Source organism: Herpailurus yagouaroundi, unplaced genomic scaffold, assembly GCF_014898765.1.
Source record: "Herpailurus yagouaroundi ecotype Mexico unplaced genomic scaffold, PumYag 163, whole genome shotgun sequence".
NCBI classification, from domain to species: domain Eukaryota; kingdom Metazoa; phylum Chordata; class Mammalia; order Carnivora; family Felidae; genus Herpailurus; species Herpailurus yagouaroundi.
In genome coordinates, this window is record NW_024412404.1 from 42,811,252 (window position 1) to 42,829,847 (window position 18,596).

Here is an 18,596-nt window from a genome sequence, read left to right on the forward strand (position 1 = left end):
TGTGGATTTCTATGGATTACTATGGAAATTGTAAAAATTTGGAAATCTGTGAAATGTAATTCTAATGCTCCTTTTGGTATAAAAAAGAGTATTTTAGAACCCTTTATGATAATGGTTATTTTCAATCATATATACTGGCATTTTTCAAACTTTGTCTTAAACACAATTACATGAAATGCTCTGAGTGCCAAATAAGTTTGGACAACTCTGCTTATTCCATTTTTTATATTTGGAGATCCAAAGACCAAAAACAAGTTCTGAGAAGTTTTTCAGTAAAGAAAACTGTTTAACTTTTTTTCTTTTAACCCAGTGTTTCCCCCTAACTTATTTTGTCCTGGAAGCCTTTTACATGAATTCCAATTCATACCACAAGGTCCTCATATTTGCTGGAACACATCTTGGGAAAAACTATAAATCTGTACGCCATCTATAACTTAAGAGGAACTTTAGTGCTACTTTCATAGAACTAAAATAGCACAATGCTAACCTAGACACTTTTTGAATAATGAAATCATTATTCTTCATTGCTTACCTTAAGATTTAAGAATAATCTTAAAAAGCCCAGAGTTATGATAAAGACATGTGAACATTTTCACATAAAATATGTTATATTGAATATTTCCATCTAAGTGGGACTGAAAAAGCCAAAATATAATAATATTCCTCTTCACTTACAAACGTTTTTTTCTCAGAAACATGATAGCAAAGGAGAAACAAACCTTGGTCGGCGTTTAAAAAGTTTGTAGAGTATATCCACCTGGTGACTGGGAATTTCAGAAAATTCTTTTTTAAAGCTGCGATCCAAAACCTAAGGACAGACATATCATTGCTGGGATTGCAACTCTCTTCAGAAGCCCTTTCTTTGTTGACAGCACTCTTCAAAATATAGGATTGTATCACTTTGATTTTAAAAATCTATGAAAATTTGGTTAAAAAGTAGATTTGTTGAAGGGTGACCTCTCACTATGCAAGGATTTATCAAAGATTTATTTTGAATATGAAGTACTTCAGTGAATTATAAGTACTACTTCATATAAGGTTCTAGAAATCATTCAGAACTACAATTTCACAAAATAATATTTACAAGTAAAACATGCAAGGTATTCTATTCTATTATTCTATTCTATTCTATTATTCTATTCTATTCTATTCTATTCTATTCTATTCTATTCTATTCTATTCTATTCTATTCCATATGTTTTTCTAGCCTGTTCTTTTCCATTACAAAACTAATGGTCAGGGGCACCTAGGTGGCTCAGTAGGTTAGGCATCTGACTTTTGATTTTGGCTCAGGTTATGAGCTCACAGTTCGTGGGTTCGAGCCCTGAGCTGGGTTCCACACTGGCAGTACAGAGCCTAGTTGGGATTCTCTCTCTCCCTCTCTCTCTCTCGGCCCTTCTCCCCCCTCTCAAAAATAAATGGCTAAACTTTAAACAAAACAAAACAAAACTACTGGTCATACATATGATCCAGTAATTCCACTACTGAGTATTTACCCAAAGAATACAAGAACACTGATTCAAAAAGATTATGCACGTCTGTGTTTACTGCAGCATTAGTTACGATAGCCAAATTTTGGAAGCAACACAAGTGCCCATTGATGGATGGATAAAGATGATGTATCATATACATACAACAGAATATTATTCAGCCATAAAAATGAATGAAATCTTGCCATTTGCAACAACATGGATGGACCTAGAAGATATAATGCTAAGTCAGTCAGTCAGAGAAAGACAAATACAATATTATTTCACTCATATGTGGAGTTTAAGAAACAAAACAAAAGAACAAAGAAAAAAAGAGATAAAAAACCATACACTTAAATATAGAAAGCAAACTGATGGTTACCACAGGGTAGGTGAGTGCGGGCATGGGTGAAATAGGTGAGGGGGATTAAATGTTTATATTGGGAGAGAGAGAGATTGCAAGTTGGGGAGAGGCAGAGAGAGAGGGAGACAGAGAATCTCAAACAGGCTCCGCACTGTCAGTGCAGAGCCCAGTGTGGGGTTTGAACTCATGAACCATGAGATCACCACCTGAGGTGAGATCATCACCTGAGCTGAAATCAAGAGTCGGACACTTAACCAACTGAGCCACCCAGGCACGCCAGTGTTGGCGATTAAGAGTACACTTATCATGAGTAATGTATAGAACTGAGTAATGTATAAAAATGTTGAATCATTATATTGTACATCTGAAATGAATACTGTGCATTAATTATACTTGAATTAAAATAAAATTTTTAAAACTACTGGTTATAGCTTACTAAATTGATTTCATGACCAATTGATGGGGATTGCAACTTAAAGTTTGAGAAGCCCTTAAGTCTAGATGATCTCTCTTTTTTGTACAAGAGAATGTTTAAACCAGAGATGTTTACAAAAATTTATTTTATACAATTATTATCAGAAATATACAATGGCACAGAATGAAGTTCACTGATAACTGAAAATTATAATAGGAGAAAAATCTATGAGGAAGTTAAATTACATTCCTTTTAATCTTCCCCAAAACTAGGCAGCAACTCTATTGCATTGGTGAATGGGTAAGACAATGGCTCTCACTTTGTCTTCTGCCAATAAGTTGTCATAGTGTTCCCTGTACGTATCAAGGTCTTCTTTGGCTTTCTGGATGGCCTCTGAAGTCTGGTTCTGTAATAACACCAAGAATAGGCAATTGGAACTAAGTTTCTCAGGATAAACAAAAATATTGGGGATATTAAAAATAACAACAAATTTCCTAGTATAAGATAAATGTGTCAGTGGAATATCCATTACAGATAAGATTTGTAGAAGAAAGTAAATCAGATGGAGATTTTGAAAGAACAAACATCTAATCACCTGTTTCTAAGTATAGCCAGGCCTGCAAGTGACTAAAGGAAGTATGGATGATGGAATTGCACAGTCTTGGGATTCACATGGAGCTGGCTTCTGAGAGACTGAATGTATAAACAGACAATGGCCAGACTATATATACAAATAGGACTCTGACCCACAACCCCTGTAGCAACTAGCCAGGAAGCTAAACCATATCCTCAGCAGCGAGCAACCCCAAACTGCCAGGACTTGGTCAGTAACTTTCAGCTTTCCTAATTTTTGCCGCCATTTCCAGTTTAGGACCAAGCAGACAAAGCCAAATATGCTCCCCAAATTAATCACACAGGTTGCCTGCCTTCTAATTACCTTGCCCCTGGCTTCCCCATGCCAACAACTTCTAATCAGGGTGCATCTGAAGCCCTCTCTTCTTTATTATAAAGCTTTCCCACCCCCTGCCTGCCTGTGAGTGTCTGCCAAACACAAGTGATGGTGGCTGAACCCTTACTATACCAAGCTCTGAATAAATAGTCTGCTTATTGTCATCTAGATGGTCTTAATTTATTTCCACAGTTCCAATTCCTGCTGTTTTACATTCTAATGGGTGACTTAGGCATGTTACCAACTCTCCTCAACTAGGAAAGAAATCCAGGACCCTGCAGGGTTGTTATGAGGATGGTTGCATTTAGAAGGTGCTTTACATATGCTATTTAATAGACTGTTAGCAAAAACTAAGTTCATATGTCATATATGATACTCTAAATCATTCATACATAAATGTTCTTTATTAATACTATCAATAAAAGCTGACACCTTTTGAAAATTATTACGTGATAAGCATTTTGCATTGTCTCTTTAATAAGACTTATCTATTCAACCCCTATTTATTAGGGTTTTTCAGAATATGACAGCTTTTCATTCTATAAGCTAACCTGTTACTCACATGCTTAGTAAAATGTAGGGTTCCAAATGATCCAGAGAAGACAATACTTCCAGAGAAGAGCTTGCAAATAGCTTAAAAGATTCTATGTCTTGTCCAAGGTCCCACAGCCAGTCAGTAGTTAGAAGTGAGTCCTTCCAACCATGAAGCTATATTGTCTCATTTTATAAATCATATATCATATCAAAGTTACACAGTTCTTTTGACTAAATGGTTATAGACACGGAATCCCATAACTTCATGAACAGACTGCAGCAAGTGCTTTCATCTGACCCTGGAGCAAAGTCCCTGGCAGGGAGCCAAGGAACACACACAGCTAAGAGGGATGTGCAAGAAGGGAAGGGCCTAGGTGTGTCAGCTCTGGTTATACTCAAGATATCAGATACTGTCCTTACTTTCTCCGCCTGCTTCTTTATAAGGTAGTTGTTTAGGAATGCTTCTCTGGAGCTTATTTCTTCATCCAACAGCAAAGAAAAAATGAGGTTATTTATTTTCAGTTCCTCCTGTGGAAATATTTCAAAAGGTGGGGAAGATGATCACTACTTCTGTTTGAGAAATGATTTTCTACTGAGGGCCACTCATCAAGCAGACTCATGACACACAAATAAGAGAAATTCTTTTCAAGAAAAAGGGAATATAGACACTTGCACTAACTACTCAGTTATTTTACCTTTTCCATCTTTTCATTGTAAGGTGAAATATATATACAGAAAAAATACACACAACAGCGTATAGCTTGAGTTATAAAGGTAAAACACCCTTGCAATCACCACACAGTTCAAGAAATACAGCTTCCCCTCCCATGTGTCCCCTTCACAGTCTCAACCCCAGTAATAACCACCTTCCTGACATTCATAATAATCACTCTCTTGTGTTTCTTTATGCTTTTATTACCCAAGTATATCTCTACGCACTAGAGCATAACTTGTCCATTTAAAAAATTGCCACCTGAAAAAAAATCTCTTAAAATCCACAGATTCCCTTCCCTTCCTTTCCTTTCCCTTCCCTTCCCTTCCCTTCCCTTCCCTTCCCTTCCCTTCCCTTCCCTTCCCCTCCCTTCCCCTCCCCTCCCCTCCCCTCCGCTCTCCTCTCCTCTCCTCTCCTCTCCTCTCCTCTCCTCTCCTCTCCTCTCCTTTCCTCACATTTACTTGTAGTTTTACCTAATCTGGGTTTTGCTAACTGCATACTTCCGGTGAGTTCATCAGTATCCTTCATCTCATGTACTGCCTGAAAACTGGCAGCTGATCAGAGGCCTGATCGGACCCATGTGTGATCCTTTTGGCAATACCGTAGGTGATACTATGTCCTTTGATCAGGAGACACATACTATTGTCTGCTTTTTTGTGATGTTAGTAAGTGTAGACACTGCATGCCCAGGCCCATTAATCCATGGAGAGTTGTAGGATGGTGATATTCTATTTCTGTAGTTCCTTTTTTTTTTCACTTTATTCATTAAAACTCCTTTGTAAATACACAGATGCTCCTCCTTATCTGCAGTGTAGTTACCTAGTGGTACAATTCATACAGGAAGGCAGAATCAATTCTCGACACTCTCTCTGTCAGTTTTCAAATAATGAATTGGTTGTTATCGTCTGAAGGTGAATGATAGGCATTTTTCTTTGTAAAATACCGCAAATTCACAAATTTAAACAACTTTGGTGGGTTTCAGGTAATTGCAATGATTATCATTGTTGAATCTTAAAGTATTCCCTTTACGGGAGCTTTTAAAATTGGCTCCTGAGTCCTTTGGATATTATCTGGTAGTCTTTGATAGTTTCCTCATTATTTTGTATGAAAAGATGTTCTAAGCACATCTTTTTAAAATAATAGCTTTATTAGTATATATTTCATACAATTCACTCATTTCATATAACTCACTTTTCACCCATGTTGTAGCACATGTTAGTACTTGTCATTGCCAAATAATATTCCATTATATGGATAAACCATATTTTATTTATCTATATGTAGTCATTGGACATTAGGATTGTTTCTACTTTCTGGCCATATGACTAACGCTGTTCTTATGCCTAGTTCTGGGGCATTCATTACCAATTTCCCCCGACCCAACTACCATATACACACTCCCTCCCTGTGGGGCCAGTGGTTATGTTCATCTGTCTGTGGCCATGACTCCCCAGGAGTAGCCCCTCTCTCAAGGCTACAGCTCTTGCTGGTAGTGGTAGTAGCTCCCTTCCCTTGCCTCGTTAGATTTAGAAATGTTATGGGCTTCCCACTGTTTCTGGTCTCTTGGCCATTCCTTGCTGTTTCCCTTAACCCTGCCCATACCTCAGTAAAGAGTCCCTGCATTAAACCCTCTTCAATGTAACTCTTTCAGTGTACCATTCCTATTGGGACCCCGAGGATAGAGACATCCTCCTAGAGGTTCCCTTATCTTCTTTCATCTTTTTTGGTTGACCCCTCTTGCCTTTAGAGACACATATAAATTTTCAAGATCTTGTGTTTCTCAAAATATCATTATTCTCCTCTTACACTCAAGTGATAGTTTGGGCAGTGTAGAATCCAATGCTAGGAATAATTTTCCCTTAGAATTGAAAGGCTTCACCCTTTGGTCTTCTTGTTTCTAGTTACTGTACACTTCATTTATATTCTTACTGTTGAATCAAGTTAAGCTAGATTTTTCATTGGCTCTTTGGGTCAGATGGATTATTCATTCATTTAACACATAGTATGAGCCCAGCCCTTTGCTGGTTGCTGGAGATACAGGGGTGAACAAGACAGAGTTCATGGAACTTATAGTTTTGGGAGCATTAAAAAGTAATCTCATATAAATTAAAATTCAGTTGCAATAAGTAATAGAAAATAAAAGGTCAGAGCATATACTAGGAAGCTCTAACCTAGTCTGAGGAACTGGCTTGTAAATTGGGACCTGAAAGATGAGTAGATACAGGTCAGGAGGCAGAGCCAGGAGGAATGGGCACACTGCTGTGCTCAAGGCACCAAAGGGAGTGTGGCCAGTGAAGACGGGAGGGGCAGAGGTGAGGCTGGAGCAGGAGCCAGGCCCACATGAGCAGGAAGGTTGTTGGTCTTTTTCCTAAGAACAAAGAGAGGCCCTGGAGGCTCCTTAAAATAAAAGTCATGGGGCATCTGGGTGGCTCAGTTGGTTAAGTGTCTGACTTCAGCTCAAGTCATGACCTCATGGTTAGTGAGTTCGAGCCCTGTGTCTAGCTCTGCACTGACAGTTCAGAGCCTGCTTTGGATTCTTTGTCTCCCCTTCTCTCTCTGCCCCTCCCCTGCTCACACTCTCTCTCATTCTCAAAAATAAATAAATAAACATTAAAAGAAAAAGTCATGTAAGTAAAAGCTTTTATTTACCTGGTTGACAACCATCTCTGCCTTTACTCTCCTTTCAAAGAGTCTTTTCAAATGTTCATCAAAATTCTGTGTGCTTTCTTGAATGGAATTTTGAAGTTTCTTCATTTCTGCTTCTAATGACTGAAAGGAAATCAATAGCAAAGTTAATGTTTAGGAACATTAAATGCTGCAAGGAAGTGGTGTTCACATTTTGCTGCAAGGGTAGGGGAAGGATGGGCCTTCTGAAGTGCTCTGGGCCTTCCACTCTCTTCAACCAGAGATGTTCCATTTGGATCTGTTTAATATACTGTGAGTCTGAGATTTTTGCTTTAAAAAGATTATTCTGGAAAAAAAAAAGACATAACTGATCATGGCTAATGATCAGGCAGAATAAGGCCTAGTAAAACAAATTACAGCAAATCTTTCTGGAAAATTCTTACTCTCTCTCTATAAAACAGAAATTTCCAGGCACACAATCTGACCCTAAAAAATCTTGATTTTTTTTTTTTAAAGCCATGATATATCTTCACGGAATTTTTTAGATTTTAAGGAAATAAGGAGTGAGTGTATAGATAAAGAGGTAGAGGCAGAGATAGACTTAGAGCTAAGCAAGAGTAGGTGAGTAGGAAACTATAAATTTATATATTTTTTTCATGGAAAATACCACATTGGTGAATTTGTTTACTTTTTAAAATATAATTTAGGAGATGGAGACCCAGAATCCGAAGCAGGCTCCAGGCTCTGAGTAGTCAGCACAGAGTCCGTAGTGGGGCTTGAACTCAGGAACCGCGAGATCATGACCTGAGCCCAAGTCGGTCACTTAACTGACTGAGCCACCCAGGCACCCCCAGAATAGATCATTTTAAAAGTAATTATCAGAAAAAGTAAGGAAGATGGAGGCGTAGGAGGACGCTGGGCTCACCGCGCGTCCTGCCGATCACTTAGATTCCACCTACACCTGCCTAAATAACCCAGAAAACCACCAGAGGATTAGCAGAACGGAGTCGCCGGAGCCAAGCGCAGACGAGAGGCCCACGGAAGAGGGTAGGAAGGGCGGCGAGGCGGTGCGCGCTCCACGGACTGGCGGGAGGGAGCCGGGGCGGAGGGGCGGCTCGCCGGCCAAGCAGAGCCCCCGAGTCTGGCTTGCAAAAAGCGGAGGGGCCTGACGGACTGTGTTCCGACAGCAAGTGCGACTTAGCGTCTGGGAGGTCATAAGTTAACAGCTCTGCTCAGAAAGCGGGAAGGCTGGAGGACAAAGGGAAGGAAAGCTGCTGAACCCCCGGACGACAGAGCTCAGTTTGGTGGGGAACAAAGGCGCTCACCAGCGCCATCTTCCCCGCCCATCCCCCAGCCAAAATCCCGAAGAGAACCAGTTCCTGCCAGGGAACTTGCTCGCTCCGCGCAAACACCCAACTCTGCGCTTCTGCGGAGCCAAACCTCCGGCAGCGGATCTGACTCCCTCCTGCTGCCACAGGGCCCCTCCTGAAGTGGATCACCTAAGGAGAAGCAAGCTAAGCCTGCCCCTCCTGCCCCTGTGCACCTTGCCTACCCACCCCAGCTAAGACGCCTGATCCCCAGCATCACAAGCCTGGCAGTGTGCAAGTAGCCCAGACAGGCCACCCCACCCCACAGTGAATCCCGCCCCTAGGAGAGGGGAAGAGAAGGCACGCACCAGTCTGACTGTGGCCCCAGCGGTGGGCTGGGGGCAGACATCAGGTCTGACTGCGGCTCCGCCCACCAACTCCAGTTATACACCACAGCACAGGGGAAGTGCCCTGCAGGTCCTCACCACGCCAGGGACTATCCAAAATGACCAAGCGGAAGAATTCCCCTCAGAAGAATCTCCAGGAAATAACAACAGCTAATGAGCTGATCAAAAAGGATTTAAATAATATAAAAGAAAGTGAATTTAGAATAATAGTCATAAAATTAATCGCTGGGCTTGAAAACAGTATAGCTGACAGCAGAGAACCTCTTGCTACAGAGATCAAGGGACTAAGGAACAGTCACGAGGAGCTGAAAAACGCTTTAAATGAAATGCATAACAAAATGGAAACCACCACAGCTCGGATTGAAGAGGCAGAGGAGAGAATAGGTGAACTAGAAGATAAAGTTATGGAAAAAGAGGAAGCTGAGAAAAAGAGAGATAAAAAAAATCCAGGAGTATGAGGGGAAAATTAGAGAACTAAGTGATACACTAAAAAGAAATAATATACGCATAATTGGTATCCCAGAGGAGGAAGAGAGAGGGAAAGGTGCTGAAGGGGTACTTGAAGAAATAATAGCTGAGAACTTCCCTGAACTAGGGAAGGAAAAAGGCATTGAAATCCAAGAGGCACAGAGAACTCCCTTCAGACGTAACTTGAATCGATCTTCTGCACGACATATCATAGTGAAACTGGCAAAATACAAGGATAAAGAGAAAATTCTGAAAGCAGCAAGGGGTAAACGTGCCCTCACATATAAAGGGAGACCTATAAGACTCGTGACTGATCTCTCTTTTAAAACTTGGCAGGCCAGAAAGAGTTGGCACGAGATTTTCAGTGTGCTAGACAGAAAAAATATGCAGCCGAGAATCCTTTATCCAGCAAGCCTGTCATTTAGAATAGAAGGAGAGATAAAGGTCTTCCCAAACAAACGAAAACTGAAGGAATTTGTCACCACTAAACCAGCCCTACAAGAGATCCTAAGGGGGACCCTGTGAGACAAAGTATCAGAGACATCACTACAAGCATAAAACATACAGACATCACAATGACTCTAAACCCATATCTTTCTATAATAACACTGAATGTAAATGGATTAAATGCGCCAACCAAAAGACATAGGGTATCAGAATGGATAAAAAAACAAGACCCATCTATTTGCTGTCTACAAGAGACTCATTTTAGACCTGAGGACACCTTTAGATTGAGAGTGAGGGGATGGAGAACTATTTATCATGCTACTGGAAGCCAAAAGAAAGCTGGAGTAGCCATACTTATATCCGACAAACTAGACTTTAAATTAAAGGCTGTAACAAGAGATGAAGAAGGACATTATATAATAGTGACAGGGTCTATCCATCAGGAAGAGCTAACAATTATAAATGTCTATGCGCCGAATACCGGAGCGCCCAAATATATAAAACAATTACTCATAAACACAAGCAACCTTATTGATAAGAATGTGGTTATTGCAGGGGACTTTAACACCCCACTTACAGAAATGGATAGATCATCTAGACACACGGTCAATAAAGAAACAAGGGCCCTGAATGAGACATTGGATCAGATGGACTTGACAGATACATTTAGAACTCTGCATCCCAAAGCAACAGAATATACTTTCTTCTCGAGTGCACATGGAACATTCTCCAAGATAGATCATATACTGGGTCACAAAACAGCCCTTCATAAGTTTACAAGAATTGAAATCATACCATGCATACTTTCAGACCACAATGCTATGAAGCTTGAAATCAACCACAGGAAAAAGTCTCGAAAACCTCCAAAAGCATGGAGGTTAAAGAACACCCTACTAACAAATGAGTGGGTCAACCAGGCAATTCGAGAAGAAATTAAAAAATATATGGAAACAAACGAAAATGAAAATACAACAATCCAAACGCTTTGGGACGCAGCGAAGGCAGTCCTGAGAGGAAAATACATTGCAACCCAGGCCTATCTCAAGAAACAAGAAAAATCCCAAATACAAAATCTAACAGCACACCTAAAGGAAATAGAAGCAGAACAGCAAAGGCAGCCTAAACCCAGCAGAAGAAGAGAAATAATAAAGATCAGAGCAGAAATAAACAATATAGAATCTAAAAAAACTGTAGAGCAGATCAACGAAACCAAGAGTTGGTTTTTTGAAAAAATAAACAAAATTGACAAACCTCTAGCCAGGCTTCTCAAAAAGAAACGGGAGATGACCCAAATAGATAAAATCATGAATGAAAATGGAATGATTACAACCAATCCCTCAGAGATACAAACAATTATCAGGGAATACTATGAAAAATTATATGGCAACAAATTGGACAACCTGGAAGAAATGGACAAATTCCTGAACACCCACACTCTTCCAAAACTCAATCAGGAGGAAATAGAAAGCTTGAACAGACCCAACACCAGCGAAGAAATTGAATCGGTTATCAAAAATCTCCCAACAAATAAGAGTCCAGGACCAGATGGCTTCCCAGGGGAGTTCTACCAGACGTTTAAAGCAGAGATAATACCTATCCTTCTCAAGCTATTCCAAGAAATAGAAAGGGAAGGAAAACTTCCAGACTCATTCTATGAAGCCAGTATGACTTTGATTCCTAAACCAGACAGAGACCCAGTAAAAAAAGAGAACTACAGGCCAATATCCCTGATGAATATGGATGCCAAAATTCTCAATAAGATACTAGCAAATCGAATTCAACGGCATATAAAAAGAATTATTCACCATGATCAAGTGGGATTCATCCCTGGGATGCAGGGCTGGTTCAACATTCGCAAATCAATCAACGTGATACATCACATTAACAAAAAAAAAGAGAAAAACCATATGATCCTGTCAATCGATGCAGAAAAGGCCTTTGACAAAATCCAGCACCCTTTCTTAATAAAAACCCTTGAGAAAGTCGGGATAGAAGGAACATACTTAAAGATCATAAAAGCCATTTATGAAAAGCCCACAGCTAACATCATCCTCAACGGGGAAAAACTGAGAGCTTTTTCCCTGAGATCAGGAACACGACAGGGATGCCCACTCTCACCGCTGTTGTTTAACATAGTGCTGGAAGTTCTAGCATCAGCAATCAGACAAAAAAAAGAAAATCAAAGGCATCAAAATTGGCAAAGATGAAGTCGAGCTTTCGCTTTTTGCAGATGACATAATATTATACATGGAAAATCCGATAGACTCCACCAAAAGTCTGCTAGAACTGATACATGAATTCAGCAAAGTTGCAGGATACAAAATCAATGTACAGAAATCAGTTGCATTCTTATACACTAACAATGAAGCAACAGAAAGACAAATAAAGAAACTGATCCCATTCACAATTGCACCAAGAAGCATAAAATACCTAGGAATAAATCTAACCAAAGATGTAAAGGATCTGTATGCTGAAAACTATAGAAAGCTTATGAAGGTAATTGAAGAAGATTTAAAGAAATGGAAAGACATTCCCTGCTCATGGATTGGAAGAATAAATATTGTCAAAATGTCAATACTACCCAAAGCTATCTACACATTCAATGCAATCCCAGTCAAAATGGCACCAGCATTCTTCTCCAAACTAGAACAAGCAATCCTAAAATTCATATGGAACCACAAAAGGCCCCGAATAGCCAAAGTAATTTTGAAGAAGAAGACCAAAGCAGGAGGCATCACAATCCCAGACTTTAGCCTCTACTACAAAGCTGTCATCATCAAGACAGCATGGTATTGGCACAAAAACAGACACATAGACCAATGGAATAGAATAGAAACCCCAGAACTAGACCCACAAACGTATGGCCAACTCATCTTTGACAAAGCAGGAAAGAACATCCAATGGAAAAAAGACAGTCTCTTTAACAAATGGTGCTGGGAGAACTGGACAGCAACATGCAGAAGGTTGAAACTAGACCACTTTCTCACACCATTCACAAAAATAAACTCAAAATGGATAAAGGACCTGAATGTGAGACAGGAAACCATCAAAACCCTAGAGGAGAAAGCAGGAAAAGACCTCTCTGACCTCAGCCATAGCAATCTCTTACTCGACACATCCCCCAAGGCAAGGGAATTAAAAGCAAAAGTGAATTACTGGGACCTTATGAAGATAAAAAGCTTCTGCACAGCAAAGGAAACAACCAACAAAACTAAAAGGCAACCAACGGAATGGGAAAAGATATTTGCAAATGACATATCGGACAAAGGGCTAGTATCCAAAATCTATAAAGAGCTCACCAAACTCCACACCCGAAAAGCAAATAACCCAGTGAAGAAATGGGCAGAAAACATGAATAGACACTTCTCTAAAGAAGACATCCGGATGGCCAACAGGCACATGAAAAGATGTTCAGCGTCGCTCCTTATCAGGGAAATACAAATCAAAACCACACTCAGGTATCACCTCACGCCAGTCAGAGTGGCCAAAATGAACAAATCAGGAGACTATAGATGCTGGAGAGGATGTGGAGGAACGGGAACCCTCTTGCACTGTTGGTGGGAATGCAAATTGGTGCAGCCGCTCTGGAAAGCAGTGTGGAGGTTCCTCAGAAAATTAAAAATAGACCTACCCTATGACCCAGCAATAGCACTGCTAGGAATTTATCCAAGGGACACAGGAGTACTGATGCATAGGGGCACTTGTACCCCAATGTTCATAGCAGCACTCTCAACAATAGCCAAATTATGGAAAGAGCCTAAATGTCCATCAACTGATGAATGGATAAAAAAATTGTGGTTTATATACACAATGGAATACTACGTGGCAATGAGAAAAAATGAAATATGGCCTTTTGTAGCAACGTGGATGGAACTGGAGAGTGTGATGCTAAGTGAAATAAGCCATATAGAGAAAGACAGATACCATATGGTTTCACTCTTATGTGGATCCTGAGAAACTTAACAGGAACCCATGGGGGAGGGGAAGGAAAAAAAAAAAAAGAGGTTAGAGTGGGAGAGAGCCAAAGCATAAGAGACTGTTGAGAACTGAGAGCAAACTGAGGGTTGATGGGGGGTGGGAGGGAGGAGAGGGTGGGTGATGGGTATTGAGGAGGGCACCTTTTGGGATGAGCACTGGGTGTTGTATGGAAACCAATTTGACAATAAATTTCATATATAAATAAAAAAAATTAAAAAAAATATAATTTATTGTAAAGCTAGCTAACATACAGTGTACCCACTGTTTTGGGAGTAGTTCCTTGTGATTCATCGCTTATATACAACACCCAGTGCTCATCCCAGCAAGTGCCCTCCTCAATATTTTTAAAGTTTATTTATTTATTTTGAGAGAGAGAGAGCGCGCGCGCGAGCATGTGCAAGAGGGACCGAACAGAGGACGGGCAGAGAGAGAGGGGGAGAGAGAAAATCCCAAGCAGACTCCATGCTGTCACCACACAGCCTGATGCAGGGCTCAGTCTCACGAACCGTGAAATCATGATATGAGCCAAAATCAAGAGTCGGATGCTTAATTGACTGAGCCACCCAGGCGCTCCTAAACTTATATTTTTAAAGAAAATACCTGTAGTTCAATCCTAGACATACCATTACAAATAATTTTTATCTTTAAAAGTTTTTGTAACTTAAAATTTTTGATATGACTTTAAATTTACAGAAAAAATTACAGAGGTATTTACAGAATAGTACAAAGAATCCCCACATAGTTTTTACCAAATTAATCAAATGCTAATATTCCAAGGCATTTGTTTTATCACTTGCTCAATCCCTTCTCCCTCTCTCTCCCTATCTCTATCTTTTTCTCAACCATTTGAGAATAAGCTACAGACGCTCAAATACAGCTGAGTCATTTTGTAGACTGTCACTCAGTTTAGGTCTGTCTGATGTTTTCTCATGCATAGACCAGGTTATACATTTCTAGCAGGAAACACTACATAAATCATGTTGTATCTTTCTCAGGGCACCACATGAGGAGACATGATGTTGGTTTGTTTCACTACTGGTGATGTTAACTGGTCAAGCATTGTCTGCCAGTGTCTCTATCATACAGTTGCTATTTTTCCATTTGTAATCAATTTGTGGGAAGATACTTAGGAACCATGTAAAAATCTTGTTCCTCATCAAACTTTTATCCACCAGTTTTAGCATCCACTGATAATTCTTCCTTGAATAAATTATTACTATGGTGGTAATAATACATTATTTTAAGTTTACCTTAAAAAGCTAAGTTCTATCTATGCTGGTTTAATGAAGTGAGAGACAAATTCTGGGAAGGTGATGGAGAGAGTTTAGCTAGATGTATAGAGGCCCTTGACACAAGGAGAAACACCACCCAAATTAAGCTAATGAAGCAATGAGGAAATATTAAAATAAAACAAATACAGAAAAAGCACACTTCAGGGCCAGTTTATTTATCATAATTTATGACACTATCTCATAGGAATGGAAACATCCCACCGGTTATGGGCCCAGTAGCTGTGTATCCAGGCCCTGTGTCCCTGGACAATGGTAGCACCATCACATGGCCAAGGATCCCAGCCCACCCCTCTCTCCGGACAGAAAGGAACTTTTTCTAATGTCAGAACGGCCTTTTGCTCTGTGTTTCAAACACCCCACATTCTTTTCACTGCAGGCTCTTCTCATGTGCTCTTCCATCTGTCTGATCTCCATTCCCTGCTCTTCAACCTGTCATTTTTTTCTCATTCTTCTAACGTGAGCACCAAAGTCACTTTCTCAAGTAAGCCTACCTTGGGTCCCGTCTTAGGCACTATCTTGAGCCTGAGAAGCAAAGCCTGGAACGGGATTCCAGTGTATGTGATTTTGGGAGGGAGTGCTTTTTCAGAGACATCTGTAAAGGGGGGGAAGGGAAGCAGCCAAGGAAGGGGCAGAGGCTGAGCAACGATGTGCCCTTAGGTAGCCCAGCCTTTGCCTGATTCCCAGGGGATAAGGGTAATAGAGAGGCTCCACTGAGCTGTCCCAGTTTGGGTCAAGGGGGCTGGACTTTTGCATCCCCATGTCATCAGTCAGTCACAGGCTGTTCTGGATAACCTTGTGTGGTACAACAAGGATGCCCCCTTGATGAGCCAAGGGCAAGGTGCCAGAGGTCTCAGGTCTGAGTCTTTATCTGTAGCATGCACAGCGGTAAGGGGATGGGCACGCCAGCCTGTAAAGGGGGCCTGGTGAACAGCAGTGGCCCCAATCTCAGTCAGTGCCTCTGTGTTTACTGTCACAGATGGCACCTGGCCTTGTCCGTGCTGATTTATTGCATTGTAGTTGAATGACTATTTTGTGAATGTCCAGTTAATATGTAACTCCCTCCCCCCCAAGACAGTGAGCACCGTGAGGGGCGAGGGCTGTGTCTGTCTAGTCAGCAAGCGTCCTCCAGGATCTGGCACAGCCCCAGCCCACAGTGGGAATCAAAGGAGTATTTGTTAAAGAATTGGGTGTCACTTTTCCTCAAACATCCCTGGGAAAATCTAATTTTAACTAAAAATGTCTGCATCAGGTGCTGAGAAATGAGAAGCAGGGAGATGGGAGATGGGACACTAAAGAGGAGGGTATGGATGAACAGTGCAGAACCCATGAGAACAAGAATTTCTCCCAGCCCTGGACAAACACATGGCTTGCAATTTAAGAAAGTATTGTTGTAGTTGGCCAGACTACAGGCTCTTGAGGATGAAGGTGGTAAATCCCCAGGCCCTTGGTCTGTGCCTGGTACATAATAAGTGTCAATAAATTTATTGACTCATTCAAGAAATATTTATTGAGTGCCAATGGATCAAGCATAGTTCTCAAAACTTGAAATATAGTAAAGAGCAAAACAAACCAGTTCTCTTGCCTCACATTACATTCTAGTGGAGGAGGCAGGTAATATATACACGAGTGCAGGGGAAGCAGGCCAGGTGGGGATGAGTACTCTGGAGAACACCAGAGCAGGGTGTGGGGGACAGAGTGGGACTAGTGAGGAGAGAGTTTGCCATGTTATTTAGGGAGATGAGCTGACGACCGAGTAGAGATCCAAAAGAGGTGAGACAGCGTGTGGCCAAATGGGGCGAGGGCACCCCAGGCAATGGCCACAGCATGTCAAGTGTCCATGGCAAGAATGAGCTGTGAGTGTGGGAGTCAAGAGATCACTGGGGATCCATGGAGGTCCGCGGAGCCAGTGCAGTAGACACACTTAAGGATGGGGAGAGTGATGGGAGAGAATGGGAAGGGTACAGATCAGGGGAGGGGAAGAGCAGGGAAGCGGATGCCATAAATCAGGTAAGAAATGACACTATTTGGATTAGGGTGGCAGCTGTCAAGGTGCCCAAAGAGGAGCCCCTGGCAAATCATAAAGAAGAGACTTGAGGTGCAATGTCAGGCAGTGCTGCTTCTGGGGAGAATGAGGCAGAGTGGAAGACGGAGGTGCCTCCAGGAGACTTGGGGTAAAGGGAAAGAAGGAAGGAAGAAGTGAACATTAAGGGTTCTGCAGAAACAAAGAAAATCATGAAATCAGAAGACACACTGGCCTCTTCCCCCTGAATAAGAATAGTCCTACGTGAAGAACTTTATATCAAATTGATAATGTCCACACAGAAGGGAAAAAGAAGATTCATCCAAACAAATTCTGAATATAATGTGCAGGTGGCCCACCCTCAGTGGATATATCCTAAGAACAAAAAGAGGTGCAAGGAAATCTTAAAACCTACCAATAAGTTTTGCTTTTTGTAGAGGCATTTTAGGCATATTGTAGGACTGAGCAAATGAATAAATACATTTATAGTTGGGGAACTAGAGTTTGCGCCGAGAAGGGAGATCTAAATACTATGTTGGAATTGGAGGTAATAGTATGAAGTTTTCATATCATTTTATGTATAGTATGATGTTTTGATACCATATATATATATAATTCAGGAGAAAAATGTAAAACACAAATGTGGCAATATTAAAAACTGGAGGGTATAGGTATATGGTATATAGACAGTACTACTCATGTAACATTTCTGTACATTTGAATAATTCTAAAATAAAAATTGGCAAATTTAATCTGGTGTAAGGAAAATTGGTGGAGGTATAAAACGAAATAAGATTTGCCATGAATTGATAATTGTTGAAGCTGGATGGGGGGGGGTCATTTTACTATTCTCTCTACTCTTTCATATATTTGATATTTTCCAGAATACAAAGGCTTTTCGAAAAGATCGGGAGAAACTGGAGACAATGAACACAGATTTTTCTAGGTTTTTTTTGAGGAGACGCTGTGCAGTGGATTGAAAGTGGGGTCCAGAGAGTTATTTTTTCCTTTTAGCTTATTTTGAAGTACATTCAGACTAACTCAAAAGTCACAAGGCTCATAGAAAGAATTCCAGAATCCTCTTCAAAGGAGTTTTGTTTTCTTTTTCTCTTCTAAAAGATGAGAGATGTATCCAATGTAGAATATTACAACATGTGTCTATGCTGAAGGGAAAAATTGATGCAGGAAAAAGGGGGAAACTGCAGGAGTAACAATGTTGAATCGTAAGGTGGTAGGGGATTGGGTGCACAAGTGAAGGACCAGCTCGGGCAGATGCAAGGCCATTTCATCCCTAAGAGACAGAAAGGCAGGAAGAGTCTATGGATTCTAGCGCAGGCAGAAGATAGATGTGGAGGTGGAAGAGTAAGGGAAATCTCTTCCAGTTGCTTCTCTCCTCTCAGTGAAATAGAAAATAGGGTAAGAGTGCGTTGAAGAGGTCAGGTGTTGGAAGTTTGAAGACAGGGGAGAACATGTGGCACAGTCCTCTAAGATTTGCTACTTAAAGCACAGTCCTCCGACCAGCAGCAGCTGCACCACCAGGTTGCTTGTTAGAAATCTCAGGATCCTACAGGTGTGCGGTTTCGAAGGGGTACATGCACCCCAATGTTTA

The 18,596-nt window shown here is 40.9% G+C and overlaps 1 protein-coding gene across 3 annotated transcripts in view; it reads right to left on the reverse strand.

Annotated features, from left to right (window-relative positions):
- Positions 1 to 18,596, reverse strand: part of CFAP43 (cilia and flagella associated protein 43) — a 128,702-nt gene that overhangs the window by 13,871 nt on the left and 96,235 nt on the right. For all 3 annotated transcript variants that reach the window (XM_040486358.1, XM_040486359.1, XM_040486357.1), the window contains 4 exons: positions 7,093 to 7,212; positions 4,152 to 4,259; positions 2,568 to 2,654; positions 720 to 808 (listed from right to left, as the gene is read on the reverse strand). In XM_040486358.1, the coding sequence (XP_040342292.1) occupies positions 720 to 808; positions 2,568 to 2,654; positions 4,152 to 4,259; positions 7,093 to 7,212 (404 nt within the window). The remainder of the gene's footprint in view (positions 1 to 719; positions 809 to 2,567; positions 2,655 to 4,151; positions 4,260 to 7,092; positions 7,213 to 18,596) is intronic.